This window comes from Chinchilla lanigera, unplaced genomic scaffold (genome assembly GCF_000276665.1).
Source record: "Chinchilla lanigera isolate Chin_1 unplaced genomic scaffold, ChiLan1.0 scaffold00005, whole genome shotgun sequence".
In the NCBI taxonomy this organism is placed as follows: domain Eukaryota; kingdom Metazoa; phylum Chordata; class Mammalia; order Rodentia; family Chinchillidae; genus Chinchilla; species Chinchilla lanigera.
Genome location: NW_004955406.1, coordinates 2,345,062 through 2,358,110, shown reverse-complemented (window position 1 = coordinate 2,358,110; position 13,049 = coordinate 2,345,062). Strand labels below are relative to the sequence as shown.

Here is a 13,049-nt window from a genome sequence, read left to right as displayed (position 1 = left end):
TTTTTTGGTTTTTCTCCGGTACCGGGAACCGAACTCATGACCTTGCGCTTGCCAGGCAGGCGCTTTTGCCGCTGAGCTAAATCCCCAGCCCCTCTAGTCCATTCATTGTTGCACAGAGACCCGCTGCTTACTGTGGCCTTCACAACTGTTATGATCTGTCCTGAACCAAGATCTTTGACTGCTGTCCCCTAGCTTTCTCCCTCCTGTACTCTGCCTCCCATGGAGGCAGACACTTTCTGCAAACACTTTCTGCCTCATCTACCTTCTCCCAACTGCATAGGCTCCACCTGGTCCTTTAGTTCTCCTTCAGACCCAGTGTCTTTCCCGAAGTCTTTCCTAGTGCATGAGGTGTTGCTGCAACACTCTTCAAAAGCACCAGAGGATGATGCTGGCTTCTCTCAGTGCTTCTCCACAGCCTGTTTCTCACATCAGGGTGTAGTTACACAGTCCAGTGGACTCCTAGTCACTCCCAGGAGCTCTTCAGATGTGGAAATTCTTGCTTAAACTGCTGGTCCTATTGTGGTGACTGGCTATTAGTAGGTATGTACTTTCATTTTTCTTTTTGTGATGTTGGTCATCAAACCCAGGACCTTCCATATGCTGGGCAAATTTTCTACCACTGAGCTACAGCCCCAAACCCCTTACTAAATATCTGAGATAAATTAATGAGTACACCAGTGAGTGAATTTTGGTTAGTGTTGGTGCTGTTAGATTTTAACTCCGTTTCTGTAAATGGCTGACTTGCTAGTGTAAATTGGTTTCAATGGAATTGTCACAGCACTACTTGTGTGCTTACTGTTTTTCATGAAAAAGGGAAAGTTTCAAATTCAATTTACAGTATGCTCTGGCAGGAAAAGCAATTTGGGGTGTAGATTTTAAAAGCCCTCATAATACTTCCTCTGTATGTAGAAACATCTATTCACTTCTGGAGAGATCTATGGCAAGTATGTCTTAAAAGCTCTTCAAAATCTTGACTTTGATTATGAGCGGCAGACACAAGGAGAAAGTTCTTACAGATGGAAACCCAAGAATTTTAAAATGAGAGTCCATGATTCAAATGTTTAAGTGAGTGCATGAAGAAAATGGAAATTTAGACAAATTGATCTGTAGGCTGAGAACTTTTGTAATTAAATTCATTCTGATAAATATTTTTGATGGTGTATAGCATGCTCCCTCCAAATAGTGAGGTAAAAGTAAACAAAGACATGCTATTGAATAGAATATATTAGTCTCATTGGAGAGCTGAAAGCAGACAGAAGGTAAAGTTTGTAACTAATGTGCTATGGGAGCAGAGGGAGAGAAGAGGAAGTGATAGCTGGTGACAGAGGGAGGAAGTCAGAGAAAAACAAATCTGGATTTCCAGCAGCCTTTCACTGTCCCTGCCCAGCTGTGGCAGAGGGCTCGACTCCTGTTACCTGTGAAGGAGAACATGTTTGCACTTCCCGTATGAACAGTCTCTTCGGGAAATGGACATATTTCTTCAATCGACGCCTTGCCTGTGGAATTGGGGGACCCACTTGTCACGACACAAACGTGGCTGGTGAAGTTGAAGTCACAGTGGCCACAGTGAGCTGTGGTTTCCATAGATGCCGGGCAGAGAGTGCCACACACTTTGGTTTCCTGGGTCGGTGCGGGGGTTAGGACAGAAAAAGAAGAGGGTTTTAAACTTTCCTTTAGACATGGGTAGGGTAAGTTTGTGCATCTTTCAAATGAGTTTTTTCCTATTCGCATGATAATGAATGTCTCAAAATTCATTTAAAAAAAAAGAAAATGGTTTATCTACAAGCATGTACGGCTACTTTGAAATGAGCCAGATTGGGATTAAGATTTTAGTTTTGCAAATTTCTAGGTCTGTGAACTCTACCCAGCAGGTCACTCACAGTTTCAGAGCCTCAGCTTCTTGAGAGGGGAAAAGTGGAAAATAAATTTCCCATGAAGGTTTGCTACATGAAGGGAGTGAGATGACACCTGTATACGCCTTAGGCTTAGTATGCACACCGCAAACAACGAGAGCACTCCTTACTGTAATAGTGAACTCTAACAACTTCCTGTGATATTCTGAAGATAGAGAATGAAATATTTGATAATCTGTACTCCATGTGCTGTTGGGAAGGTTGGGTCCTGAAGAAATATTACTTATCCAACTTTCAGAAATCTAAATATTTTATGAACTATCATCATAATTATTGATATTTATAAACACTTTCTCCAATGACTCTTTGGACTTTTTATGTTATTAATAATCATTCTAATCTGAGTAATTTAAATACTTAAATATCCCCAATTGTGGAAGCTTCTCCATTCAACTTCTCCCTTACATAAAATGAGTTAATTTATCCTAAGTTGGTTAAATATTGTTGCTTTAGAGAAGCACAGCAGAAATTCCATGTAAAAATGGCAAACTGAGCCCTTGTACTTACCTCTGTATCCTCTTAAAACTCATCCAAGTGACAGTAAAATAATGGTATGTATAAAATAAATATAAAAAGTCTAAGGAAATGGGGAGACAAATAAGACATATAGTAGTGTTCAAAACTTCTAGAAGCTGGGAAGTAGGGGGATGTAGCAGATGTAATGCTATGTGCCCATTAATGTCCATTATTTTCTTTTATCCCTAGAAGCAAAGGCTTTTCAAGCCTATTTACAATAAAAGAAGCCACATCATTAGATTTGTCTAATTATGATTAATACGCAGAAAGGATATACTGAGTATCCAGTGCCCAAGTATGACCCATTAGTATGCAGCAATTCTCTCTCTTCCTTTCTCATTGGGATCCAACTGCTACATGTGAAGGAGAGCAGGAGAAAAGGGTCTCAGGATCCCAATATGTTACTTGCAGAGGGCTGAATAACCCACATTAGCTGTAATATGTTGGAATGTCATGCAAAAAATTAAAAGTAGTTTAATTGTGGGGATCATTTCCCAATGTATGCATGGATAACAAGTTATATACAATTTTTTGGGGTCACTTACACCTCAACAGAGCAGAAAAGATTTTCATTCTTTGGAGCCATCACATATTTGCCTATCTGTCTTTAGTTTTAGTATCTGTTAGTTAGCTGCAGCCACCAAAACCCTAAAATAGGTGGCATTAGTTCAGTGGCAGGAGTGGTAAGAAAATAGAAACTGGAGATTAGGAGGTTGGCGAGCTCTGGATAACATGGAAAAATATTTGGTACAATTAGGCCCTGTGACAACTGTCAAGGCAAGTCACATGCTACTGAACTCCTTGCTCCAGGGGAGAGGGCTGTAAGATAGATCATTAGCAGTATGTGTGTGTCACTCTGAGATACATTTGGCAAGATATCACAAAATGAGACAAGCTCAGCAAAGAGTTGATAAAATTAAAAGGAATAGGCGGGGCCCCCTGGAAGGTAGAAGCCAGGTGCCAGAGGAGATCTGGGAAATTTACTCTGCATAGTGCACTGATAACACTTGCTTCTTTCCTACTGGATTTCCCCAGTGCTGGCAGAGAAGTGTACACACCTTCCTGACCTGGGGTAGAGTATTAAAGGATAGTCAATTAAGTATGTTTGTTAAGATTTCTTGTTAACGTGATTTGTTGAGAAAAACCCATTTGGCCACATGATAACCCTACTGTGCTCCCCACCTAGGGACAGGCCAAGATTCTGCACAGCAAGATCTCAGCCTCCAAGGGAAAGAAGAGATTTCCAAGCACAGAGAAAGGAACGCAGAGTGAGCAAGAGAAAAAGCGTCGAAAAGAAGAAAGCTAAAATAGAACCCAAAGAGTAAAAGAGACAGTTCAAGAAATAAACAACAAAAAGGTAACAAGTAACTAATATTTTCAGAATGTATACTCCTGAAATGAAATAACAGTAGGAGGATGTGAATTAATTAGCAAAGGCAGAAGCACTAGCATTGTTTGAAAATGATAACTGAAATTTTAAGAAATTAATAGAAAGGAGGAAAGAGAAAGTTAAGGCAATATATTGTGAAATTGAAAAAAAAATAAGAAAGAGCAAGAAAAAGAAAATTAAAAAATCAATTGAGGAAGAGAACCAGTGGATGAAAAGAGAAATAAAAGAGAAAGCAAATTGTCAAATAAATAATACAATGATATTTCCTGGAAGACTTTAGACTGAAAAATTCCACAAAAGCACATCATTATAAATAGTAATAACTTCCATACTGAGACACATTTTCATGAAGTTTGAGAGGAAGAAGATAGAAAGAGTATCGTGAAAAGCTCACCTATAAAGAAACAGGAATCAAAGTGGTATTAGAAGCCCCAAAACCATAGAAATACCTACAAAACTCTGAGTGGAAATAATTTTTATCCTTGAAATACATATCTGGCCAAGCCATTAATCCAGTGGAAGGGTAGAACACAGATGATTTCAAACATCAAGCCCTCCCAGAATTACCTTCTATGCACCAACATATGGGAAGATAATTCTCCCAAACGAGGAAATTCAGGACCCAGAAATCAGGGTATGTACATGGGGTGGGGTGGGAGAAATTCTCAAATTGCTAGTTTGGAAAAGCCCCGCAAGATCTTTTGTGGATATCCTAGAGGGGTCTCCTTCAGACTGAAATAGAAGAGGGAAATCTCCAAGAGAGGGATTTCAGGAAACGTGGTGGACCCTACAGATTGGACTTCACTTACAATATGCTATCTGATTTAGTGTGCAGAAATATTATCCTTGTCATAAAAATTGAACCAACCTTATGTGTCATTTAGTAATTTGTTGCTACGGAGTTCTTTCTGGGGCCCTAACACTGCAGCAGAATTATTTCACAACCAATGCGTATGGTGTCCTCACAAGGATTGTGTAGTTGTCCCATTCAGTAAGTGTCCTTCCACTGTCTGTGACCAAGATACCCATTTCCAGCTTTGGGACAAAAAATCACTCCAGTACATGGTAAGGTATTGTGTTTAAATCAGTGCTGCAAATTATAGGTTTCTGGGGGCTTGGTCAAGTGTGATAGCCACAAGCACGGAATGTGCAGATGCAAGGTTATAGCAGATGACCATGTTTGGCCCTTCACTTGGGAGTTAAGACAGGCACCTGTTCCTTCCACAGCATCTAAAGGAATACAGAGAAACTCAGCCAAGTGAATTAGATGTCCCAAGGTCTCCATAAAAGGAAAATGGCAGATACAGTTGATAAGCAAGAGGGAAGGAGAAGAATTTCCATCCTTCTCCATCTCCAGCACTCAGGGCCATGAAATGGTACCATACAGAGGACAAGCACAAGCCAAGTGGTTCTTTCTGCACACAAATTTCAGCCCAACAGTCATCTGAGGTGCGGGGCAACGCTTCCCTGAGAACAGCTAATCATTATTAATTCCTTTAGAATTCATTGCAATAACATCAATCATAGCCAACTCATTCGGTATTAATATGGATGTAATGTGAAAATGAATAATGCACACAGGAGTTTTTATATTCCTATTCTAGAAAAATAGTTATGAACAATGTATTTCTCTTTCCATTGTCAAATCAGAGCCTCAGAGAGGTTTTCTATCAATTACCTTCATCATCGTTCCAGTTGAAATCTTGTCAGAGCAAACATATTTCAAAGGATTATATCCAACTCCATTACAGCATTCCTGGCTCTTTGGGATAAGTTCAGTCTCACAGCATTTTCCTGGCTCTGGGACATTCTTTTTAACGTGTGCTTTAGACTCTCCACTGGAGGCTGAGCAGCATATGGTATCTGACATATTCACATAATCCTGCCCACAACAGAACATCCCTGCAACAATAAAAAGTTATATATGAATATGAAATAAAAAAAGGGAAGAAAACTGAGGCTGCTATAAACTTTGGTTTTAAAAACGTCGGAGTTGGGCAGTTTCAGAAATGGTGCGATACCTAAGGTAACATTTCCCTACCAAGGTGATTTAAATGTGCAGTGAGGGTCCTCCTTACCAGGGGCACTAGACACTAATTAGCAGAAGAACACACAAGAGGAAGTGTTAGGAAATCATTCAGCTGGGCCACACTTCACCCGTGCCCCATAAAAATAGATCGGATTTCTGTCATCAAAACTGCCAGCCCATTTTGTGAGGATAACATCTTGCTGCAGATGAGACTTAGACTAGAAGCATTTAGAGAATGCTCCAGAAATTCATAGGGAGGAATAGGTCACCCAGACAATCTGGGATAAGAAGCCATCCTCCATGTGGAAACCTTTGTAGGAGTCTCGCGAGGTTTGGATAGTCCTTGTCTAGGGTAAGGATAGACATTCAGCTCTTGTGAATCCATTCTTGCTCGGTGATTTTGAATTGGCATCTAAAACCAGCTGAGCTTGCTGATTGGTCAAGTGCACCAGTCAGCCTGCAGTTTGGGGGCCTGGCTCTATTCTAGATCTGTGAGTAGAGATGGTTGAGAGGTTCCGCAGCGAGAGAAAGACTTTGTAGGGAAGAGCGAGCCTTGATTTCTGCATCTCTTTCAGACACATGCGCCTGAGATACTTTTCTCTCCCGGCAAGTTTAGTGTAACTACTTGTGTTTCCATCATTTAGTTATTGCCAGACGAAAAACACCAGCAGAAATTCAGATATAAAAGCATGAATAAAGAATACTCTAGAGTCAGATTATGCTAGAAATTAAGGTACCTAGATTGAACACCACAATACTATCGTATCAGAATTTCTACACACTTATACAGCAGCACAATGAGATGAGTGATTTGCTTTAATTAGAATTTTGTTTATTTATTATTAGTCCTGACTGATAACATAAAGAACCTCCAATTCAAAGTGCCCCAAGGTCCTGCATTGTTTAATCTGGTCCTGTACAAACATCTACATTATGAAAGGCACTCCTAATAATAGACCAAGGAGTTTTAAATACTTTCTTCCTTAATCCTTAAAAGTAGATGATAGTGTGACATATGCCTTAAGAAAGATGTTTATCTATGTGTCTCCAAATGACCTTTTTGTTTTGTCTCCATTTGTAAAAATATCTTTTAATATTTAAATTTTTTATGATTAATACAATACACAATCATAAGAGTTTTGACAGTTATGTTTATCTACATGTGACAACTCTTCAAAGTGACTGGTTTAAAAAGACTGCTGTATGAATAGCTTTTTATTGTCTTAAGATTTCCAGGCAAACTTCTCTCAAACAAAATATGCCCAGCAGGGCTATCATTATAGACTGAGTCTTCTTTAGAGGGAGGTGGTGGGTGGTTTTGTGTGTACACACATATACAGATATGAACAGACATGTAAGTGTGTGCACGCATAAAATAAAAACAAGGAAATGTAGGCTCAACTTTTGCATTGTTCAGATATTTTTCTGATACGTCCTGATCAGACATTTAAATGCAACCTTGGATTTCTGACTGTCATTTTTCTCTCGCAATTTTCTTAAAACTATTCACGTGTCTATTTTAAAAACAATCAAAATCTGAAAACTGGCTTTTTGGGGAGTGGAATACATTCTCCCCCTCCGTTTCCAAATTACTCCATGGTTTTACCATTGTTTAAGTATGAAATCAAAATGCAAACATTGACCTAATTCTAAATTCCTAATCAGTCATCTGATAGCTCTGAGGGACTTTTGACAGGTCAAGTAAAATTTTGATAATGAACTGTTCTTACACAGAAAGAAAAAAAAAAAAAAAACAAGAAAAAGGGTGCTTTCTTTCACAAAGAGCTTCATCTTTGTTTTACCGCACTGAAATTTTCAGCCAGGATTTCACTCACATAACAAGAAGTGACTCCCTTTCTGGTTTCTTTGGTAAACCATTACTTCTTTAATTATTATCAACCTTGTTCCAGTGTGATAAATTGCTAATTACTTAATACCCTAATCAGCGTTCATTCTTTGTACAGATAAACTGTGACAGTGCCATTAATTTAAATAGTAATTTCACTTAATGGCCAGAACGGCACACCAGATTTTTATGCAGCATTTTCTGAAGACTGCATCCATCACTGCAATATTCTGACATAAAGATGTCTGACGTGCACTAACTCACTTAGGGAGCACAGATGTTGCAAAGCAGAGTTTGGTAGTCATTCCCATAGTGCATCACTTCAGCATGAATGAGCTGCATATTCAGAGAAAGACAATCTTCCCAAACTGCATTGCAATAACTTTTGACCCCTACCTCATCTATCACATGTAGCACTTGACTTTTGAACTTTGACACGCAAAATGCACAATTTTAAATATGCTCCAAGAAAAAAAAACAGGCTATGCATTATTGATGGATCACTCCATTCTTCCAGAGGCTCCTCATTAAATTTGTACAAAGGCACAGAGTCTCAGTGAGCAGATATAGATGTTATTAAAGTGGTGTGGCACACATCGAACTTGTAGCTGTGCATTTTTCAGGTCAAGCAGCATATACTGTCTCTCTAAACTGCAGATATAGTTGATGGGGAGCTTGTTTTGCATTGGACACAACTGAGAAAACGGTGGAGAGAGGGATTTTTTACTTACAATATTGTCAGTACTTCAAATATGGTGCCAGCACACATATTTAATATCCAGGAATCAAAAGGAATTCACTTATAGACATATCTGCTGGATTAATTTCAAAATAGTTTCATCTTCAAAATAAGTCCTGTATCTTTCCAAATTAAAACCAAAAACTATGCAACATGCTTTGGAGATTTAAAAAAACTAAAATAGTAGTAAAATGCAGTCTGGAATATGACAATTATTATGGGACTATGGGTTTGATCAGAGGAACTACCGTTTGAGCAAAGAGATTTTACATTTTAGGTCTAGAAGAAAGAAAAAACTCGTTTATGATTAGTCCTCAGGACAAACATAAAATTGGTCGGCAGAGCTTGCAAGAAAAGAAATCCATGCTTGTCTTTCCCAGTAGGTGGCTCCCTGGCTACCACCACAAAACAGAAAGGATGGGTGGGGAGGAATGTGGCCCAAATCCCTGCAATGCATTCTACAGCGTGTAGATCTTTAAGTTTTTTAAAATTTCATTTTTGTTGTATGGGAACCTTTTGGGATACGTTCTTTCAACACAACTCTTACCCCAGTGGTTTCTGTGGCTATCCTTCTTTCTTTGTAAAGGTCTCAAATTCTATCTTTTGAAGCATGCACTTTATTGGTGGCAGTCATTCATTTTGCAAAAGTCAGAGTCTAGGACATGGAAACTCAATGTTCTTTTTGGAAACAATTTCAATATACAGTTTCAGGTCAAAGGTTGAATGGACAAAATTTATAATAGAAATAGGAAATATATTCCAAAGGCATATAATGATCAGTTTCCCATGGCTCACAGAAAAATCCTGTCCCCCTTGAATGATAGAAAGGCTTTAACTTTCATCTTTTAATACTATAGGATATGTCAAGTCCAACCCAATATGAGTGGCATAAATGATAACACCATATAAGCAAATACTAAGAAACAATAGTAATAAAGAGGTTACATTCAAGGAAATGGGTAGGGATACAGATCCATGGAATGATGAGCATGACTTTCATCCCGAGACACCTGTATAACACTCTACACAACTCATCTGCCCAGAGAGAGCAGTAAAAACATAAACGCTACCCCAGCACTTCTGTTCCAAAGCATCTGTTAATTCACTCCATTTATAAAATACATATTGACAAAGACAACTGAACTGGGACCAGGGAGATTTGATTTGGTGTGAGAAAGTCAATTCAATGTGATTTTGTTAAAGGGCTCCTGCAGGCAAATAAAAGAGTTTAAGTAATAAAGTACATAAAGAGATGTTTTACGAGCCTGCCCGGTCGTGTGGCAGGCACACAATGCCAGGCAGCGAGAGCGGTCGGGCTCAGGAACGATGTGCGATCCAAGCCCTGTGTGGCAGGTATGTGCACACCTAGGCTGAGCAGAAAAGGGGCTATGTGGATATGCAAGGTCACTGAGGTCACAGTTCTTATGAATGACAGGAGCAGGCAACAGCAGAGAGGAAAAACGACGTGCAGGGCTGTCTCTTTTTAGTGAAACCTGCAGACATAATGGACAGATTCCTCCCCTCTTTTTCTTTAAAGTGTTCTTTCTCTACTCTGCCATGATTCCATGAGCTGGTGGAGTTGAAAGAATCCATAAGAAACTCTCCATCCAATCTCGATTCACCAAGTTGAGGGGCAACATAATTTGATTAAGGAATATCTGGCTGGCATATAGAAATAAATACAGAAAAGATTCTGAAGTTTGGGTCCATAGTTTTATACTTCAAGAGTATAAAAACTGCAGGAAAATGTGTGTGTGTGTGTGTTTTCTATGTGCTTTTACTTGAAGTAAAAGTTTGTAATTTTCAGAAGAATTCTCACGGAAAAACAATGAAAAATCCTTGTCCTTGTGGACAGTGACACTAACTCTATTTCTTAGTGCAGATGCCTTTGACTTTAGAGCAGTAGTGCTCTGACTTTTCTTTCCTCCTCCTTCACATTCGTTCTCTCACCTAAATTTAATTAATCTCATTAAATCCCGTTCTTATAGCCACATTGATTCTTCCCAGAGTACTAAATAATGTTCAGATCTTTTTGTCCACTCAGATTTATCTCCCTCTACTTCCTTCCACGGGATGTAGACCTCCAATACACTGAAGTGCTCAGCATTACTTGGACGTGTTTGGAGACTGTTAATTTTGCACTTTACATCGAGCTGCCCCTCTGAAGATCCTACTTATTGTTTATGGGGCAACCTACATGTAGCTTTCTTTATTACCTGGACGGGACTTGTTGATTAGTCTTATTTATTATCCCTCTTGTAGGCTTCTGTATGCTTGGATACTTTTCTCCTTAATTAGATTATAAGTTTTTGTGGAACCAGCCATTTTTATACTCAGAAAGCACAAAGACTGATATCTTGAATACAGCCTCTACATGATGCATATTTATCGAATGAAGAAATATGGCAATTGTCTAACCCAAAAGAGCTACAGATGAAAAAGTCAATAAAATGAGACATTTTGCTGCCATTTTATAACTCCATCTTATTATAGAATTAAGGAGACAACACTTTTGTACACTCCTTGCCTCTGCTTTTAGCGGCTTCATCCAAAAGAGGAGGAAGTACTCAACTGGCCACTTATGGGACCAAGTGCCATGATTTTCTAGTATACATTACAATCCATTTAAACAGCCTATCAGATTTTGACCCCAGAATCACTTTGTACTCATACAAATATTCGGGTCCCCAAATAGTCTTTATTTATGTGGGTTATATAATTTAATGCTCACTATCTTAGAATTAAAACTCAATCTTGAAATATACATTTATTAATTAATTTAGAAATAATAACAAACCCATAGTACATTTATGAAGAATAGATATATCTTCCAAACTGAAAAATGTAGTGAGACTAACCCTGTTTTACATTTTTGCAAGCCCATTTCATGTCCAGTTTAACAGAAAGCAATTGAATTCTCAGATCCATTTCTGCCTTCTGTCTGTGGCAGTATCACTCGTCATGCAGCCTCTGGGAAGCTGAACTGTGTGCTCATGAGGGGATGGGAGTTTAAAAGGCAGAGAATAGTTTGGTATGATCATGAAAAGTAGTTTTGACCTTACAGACCACTGAAAGATTGTTAGAGACCCCACAAGTGCCCAGAGCATAGTTTAAAAGCCATTGGCTTAGACTCCAGAGCTCATAGACAGTACCTTTTCTTCTAATTTGTACAAGTATTTAGTGTGCAAAGGGAAGACTCTTTAAGGTCTGTTTTTTATTTTCCTGGTCATTCATGAGATGCGTACAACTTTGTTGCTATGTTACACAAGACCGGCTCATCAGATTTAATGAATATTGATTTAATTTGAGTTGGAGAGCACCAATGGTGTACAGGTATCAGAATACTCCCATCAGCTAAAAGCATAGACCTTACAACCACTCGATGAAGTCAGAATCCCTTCTTGACCACAGTGGCAAAATGTCCCGGAGAAAATCTCCCAGTCTCCCTCTGTATTTAGATGTCAACATCTAGTTGAGTTTTAGTCAGTGGAATGCCAATAAAACTAATGGAGAACTTTAATAGTAAAACCAATAAAGAAACAATAATTGAGTCTGGGAAATATATTTACTATATAAATACTTTTATTTACTATATTGGTTCACTATATTTACAGTATACTGGGTTCAGTATATTTACTAAATTGGGTTCCGTATATTTAGTATATAAGTTTCAGTCCCATCGACAAAAAGAGTTAAATCTTGAATATGCCATTTTAGATTCAAGATGAAGATATGGAATGTACAGATTTACTCCTAATTCAGATGTATACAAAGGGAAGATTTAAAGAAACAATGTTAGATGGTAGAAAAGTTAACATGAAATAGACACTGGAAAAATTAAAATAGATTCATTACAGCTATTCTGATATAAAAAAGAGGATTGCAGTAAATTAAATCTCAGATCGTAACTGAAAATAGTGAAAGAAAATGATGGCTTCAGATTTGAAGCAATGCGTAGGCAATTCGATTATTTGGTAATGTAAATTATGAAGAGAGGGGACTCATACATACATTGGGGAAAGTTCTGCTTCCTGTTCATTTACAGATAGGATAACAACGTTGCTGATTAATTTACAGCCCAAATTCAGGCGTTTAGAAAGAACACCCAGGAAATGCAGGTTAACAAAGTCAACTCCACAAACAGTTAAGATAACTCACTGCAAATCACACTCAGACCGGAACAATTGAAGTGGTTCAGAATCCTAGAAAGATTTTCCATAAAGATTTCCCTACATTTGACCAAAACACTACACATTTACATAATGTATGAGTTGTGAATCCTAGAGCTACCTTTCTAAACTTCAAATAATTTTAAAAAGCGATCGCAATTAATTATGGGGCCAAAAAGTACTCAACTGCTTCTCTGCTTTCTCTTAACGGCAGCAAAAATCCCAGGTGGTGAGAAGAAGGGACGTGAGTGTGAAGCCAGGCAAAGGGAACTGGCAGACAGAGGCCGCAGCTTCCTGCAGTAAGTAGGCAACTCATACTTCAGTGGGGTTTGCTAGGGGTTTTCTGTTTCTTCTCTTCTCTTCTCTTCTCTTCTCTTCTCTTCTCTTCTCTTCTCTTCTCTTCTCTTCTCTTCTCTTCTCTCTTCTCTTCTCTTCTCTTCTCTTCTC

The 13,049-nt window shown here is 38.5% G+C and overlaps 1 protein-coding gene across 2 annotated transcripts in view; it reads right to left on the bottom strand.

Moving 5' to 3' along the window:
- The window catches only part of Ush2a (Usher syndrome 2A (autosomal recessive, mild)), a gene marked incomplete in the record, with an annotated part of 661,834 nt that overhangs the window by 141,554 nt on the left and 507,231 nt on the right, over positions 1-13,049 (bottom strand). For both annotated transcript variants that reach the window (XM_013519932.1, XM_013519934.1), the window contains 2 exon segments: positions 1,416-1,620; positions 5,498-5,721. In XM_013519932.1, coding sequence (XP_013375386.1) covers positions 1,416-1,620; positions 5,498-5,721 — 429 coding nt within the window.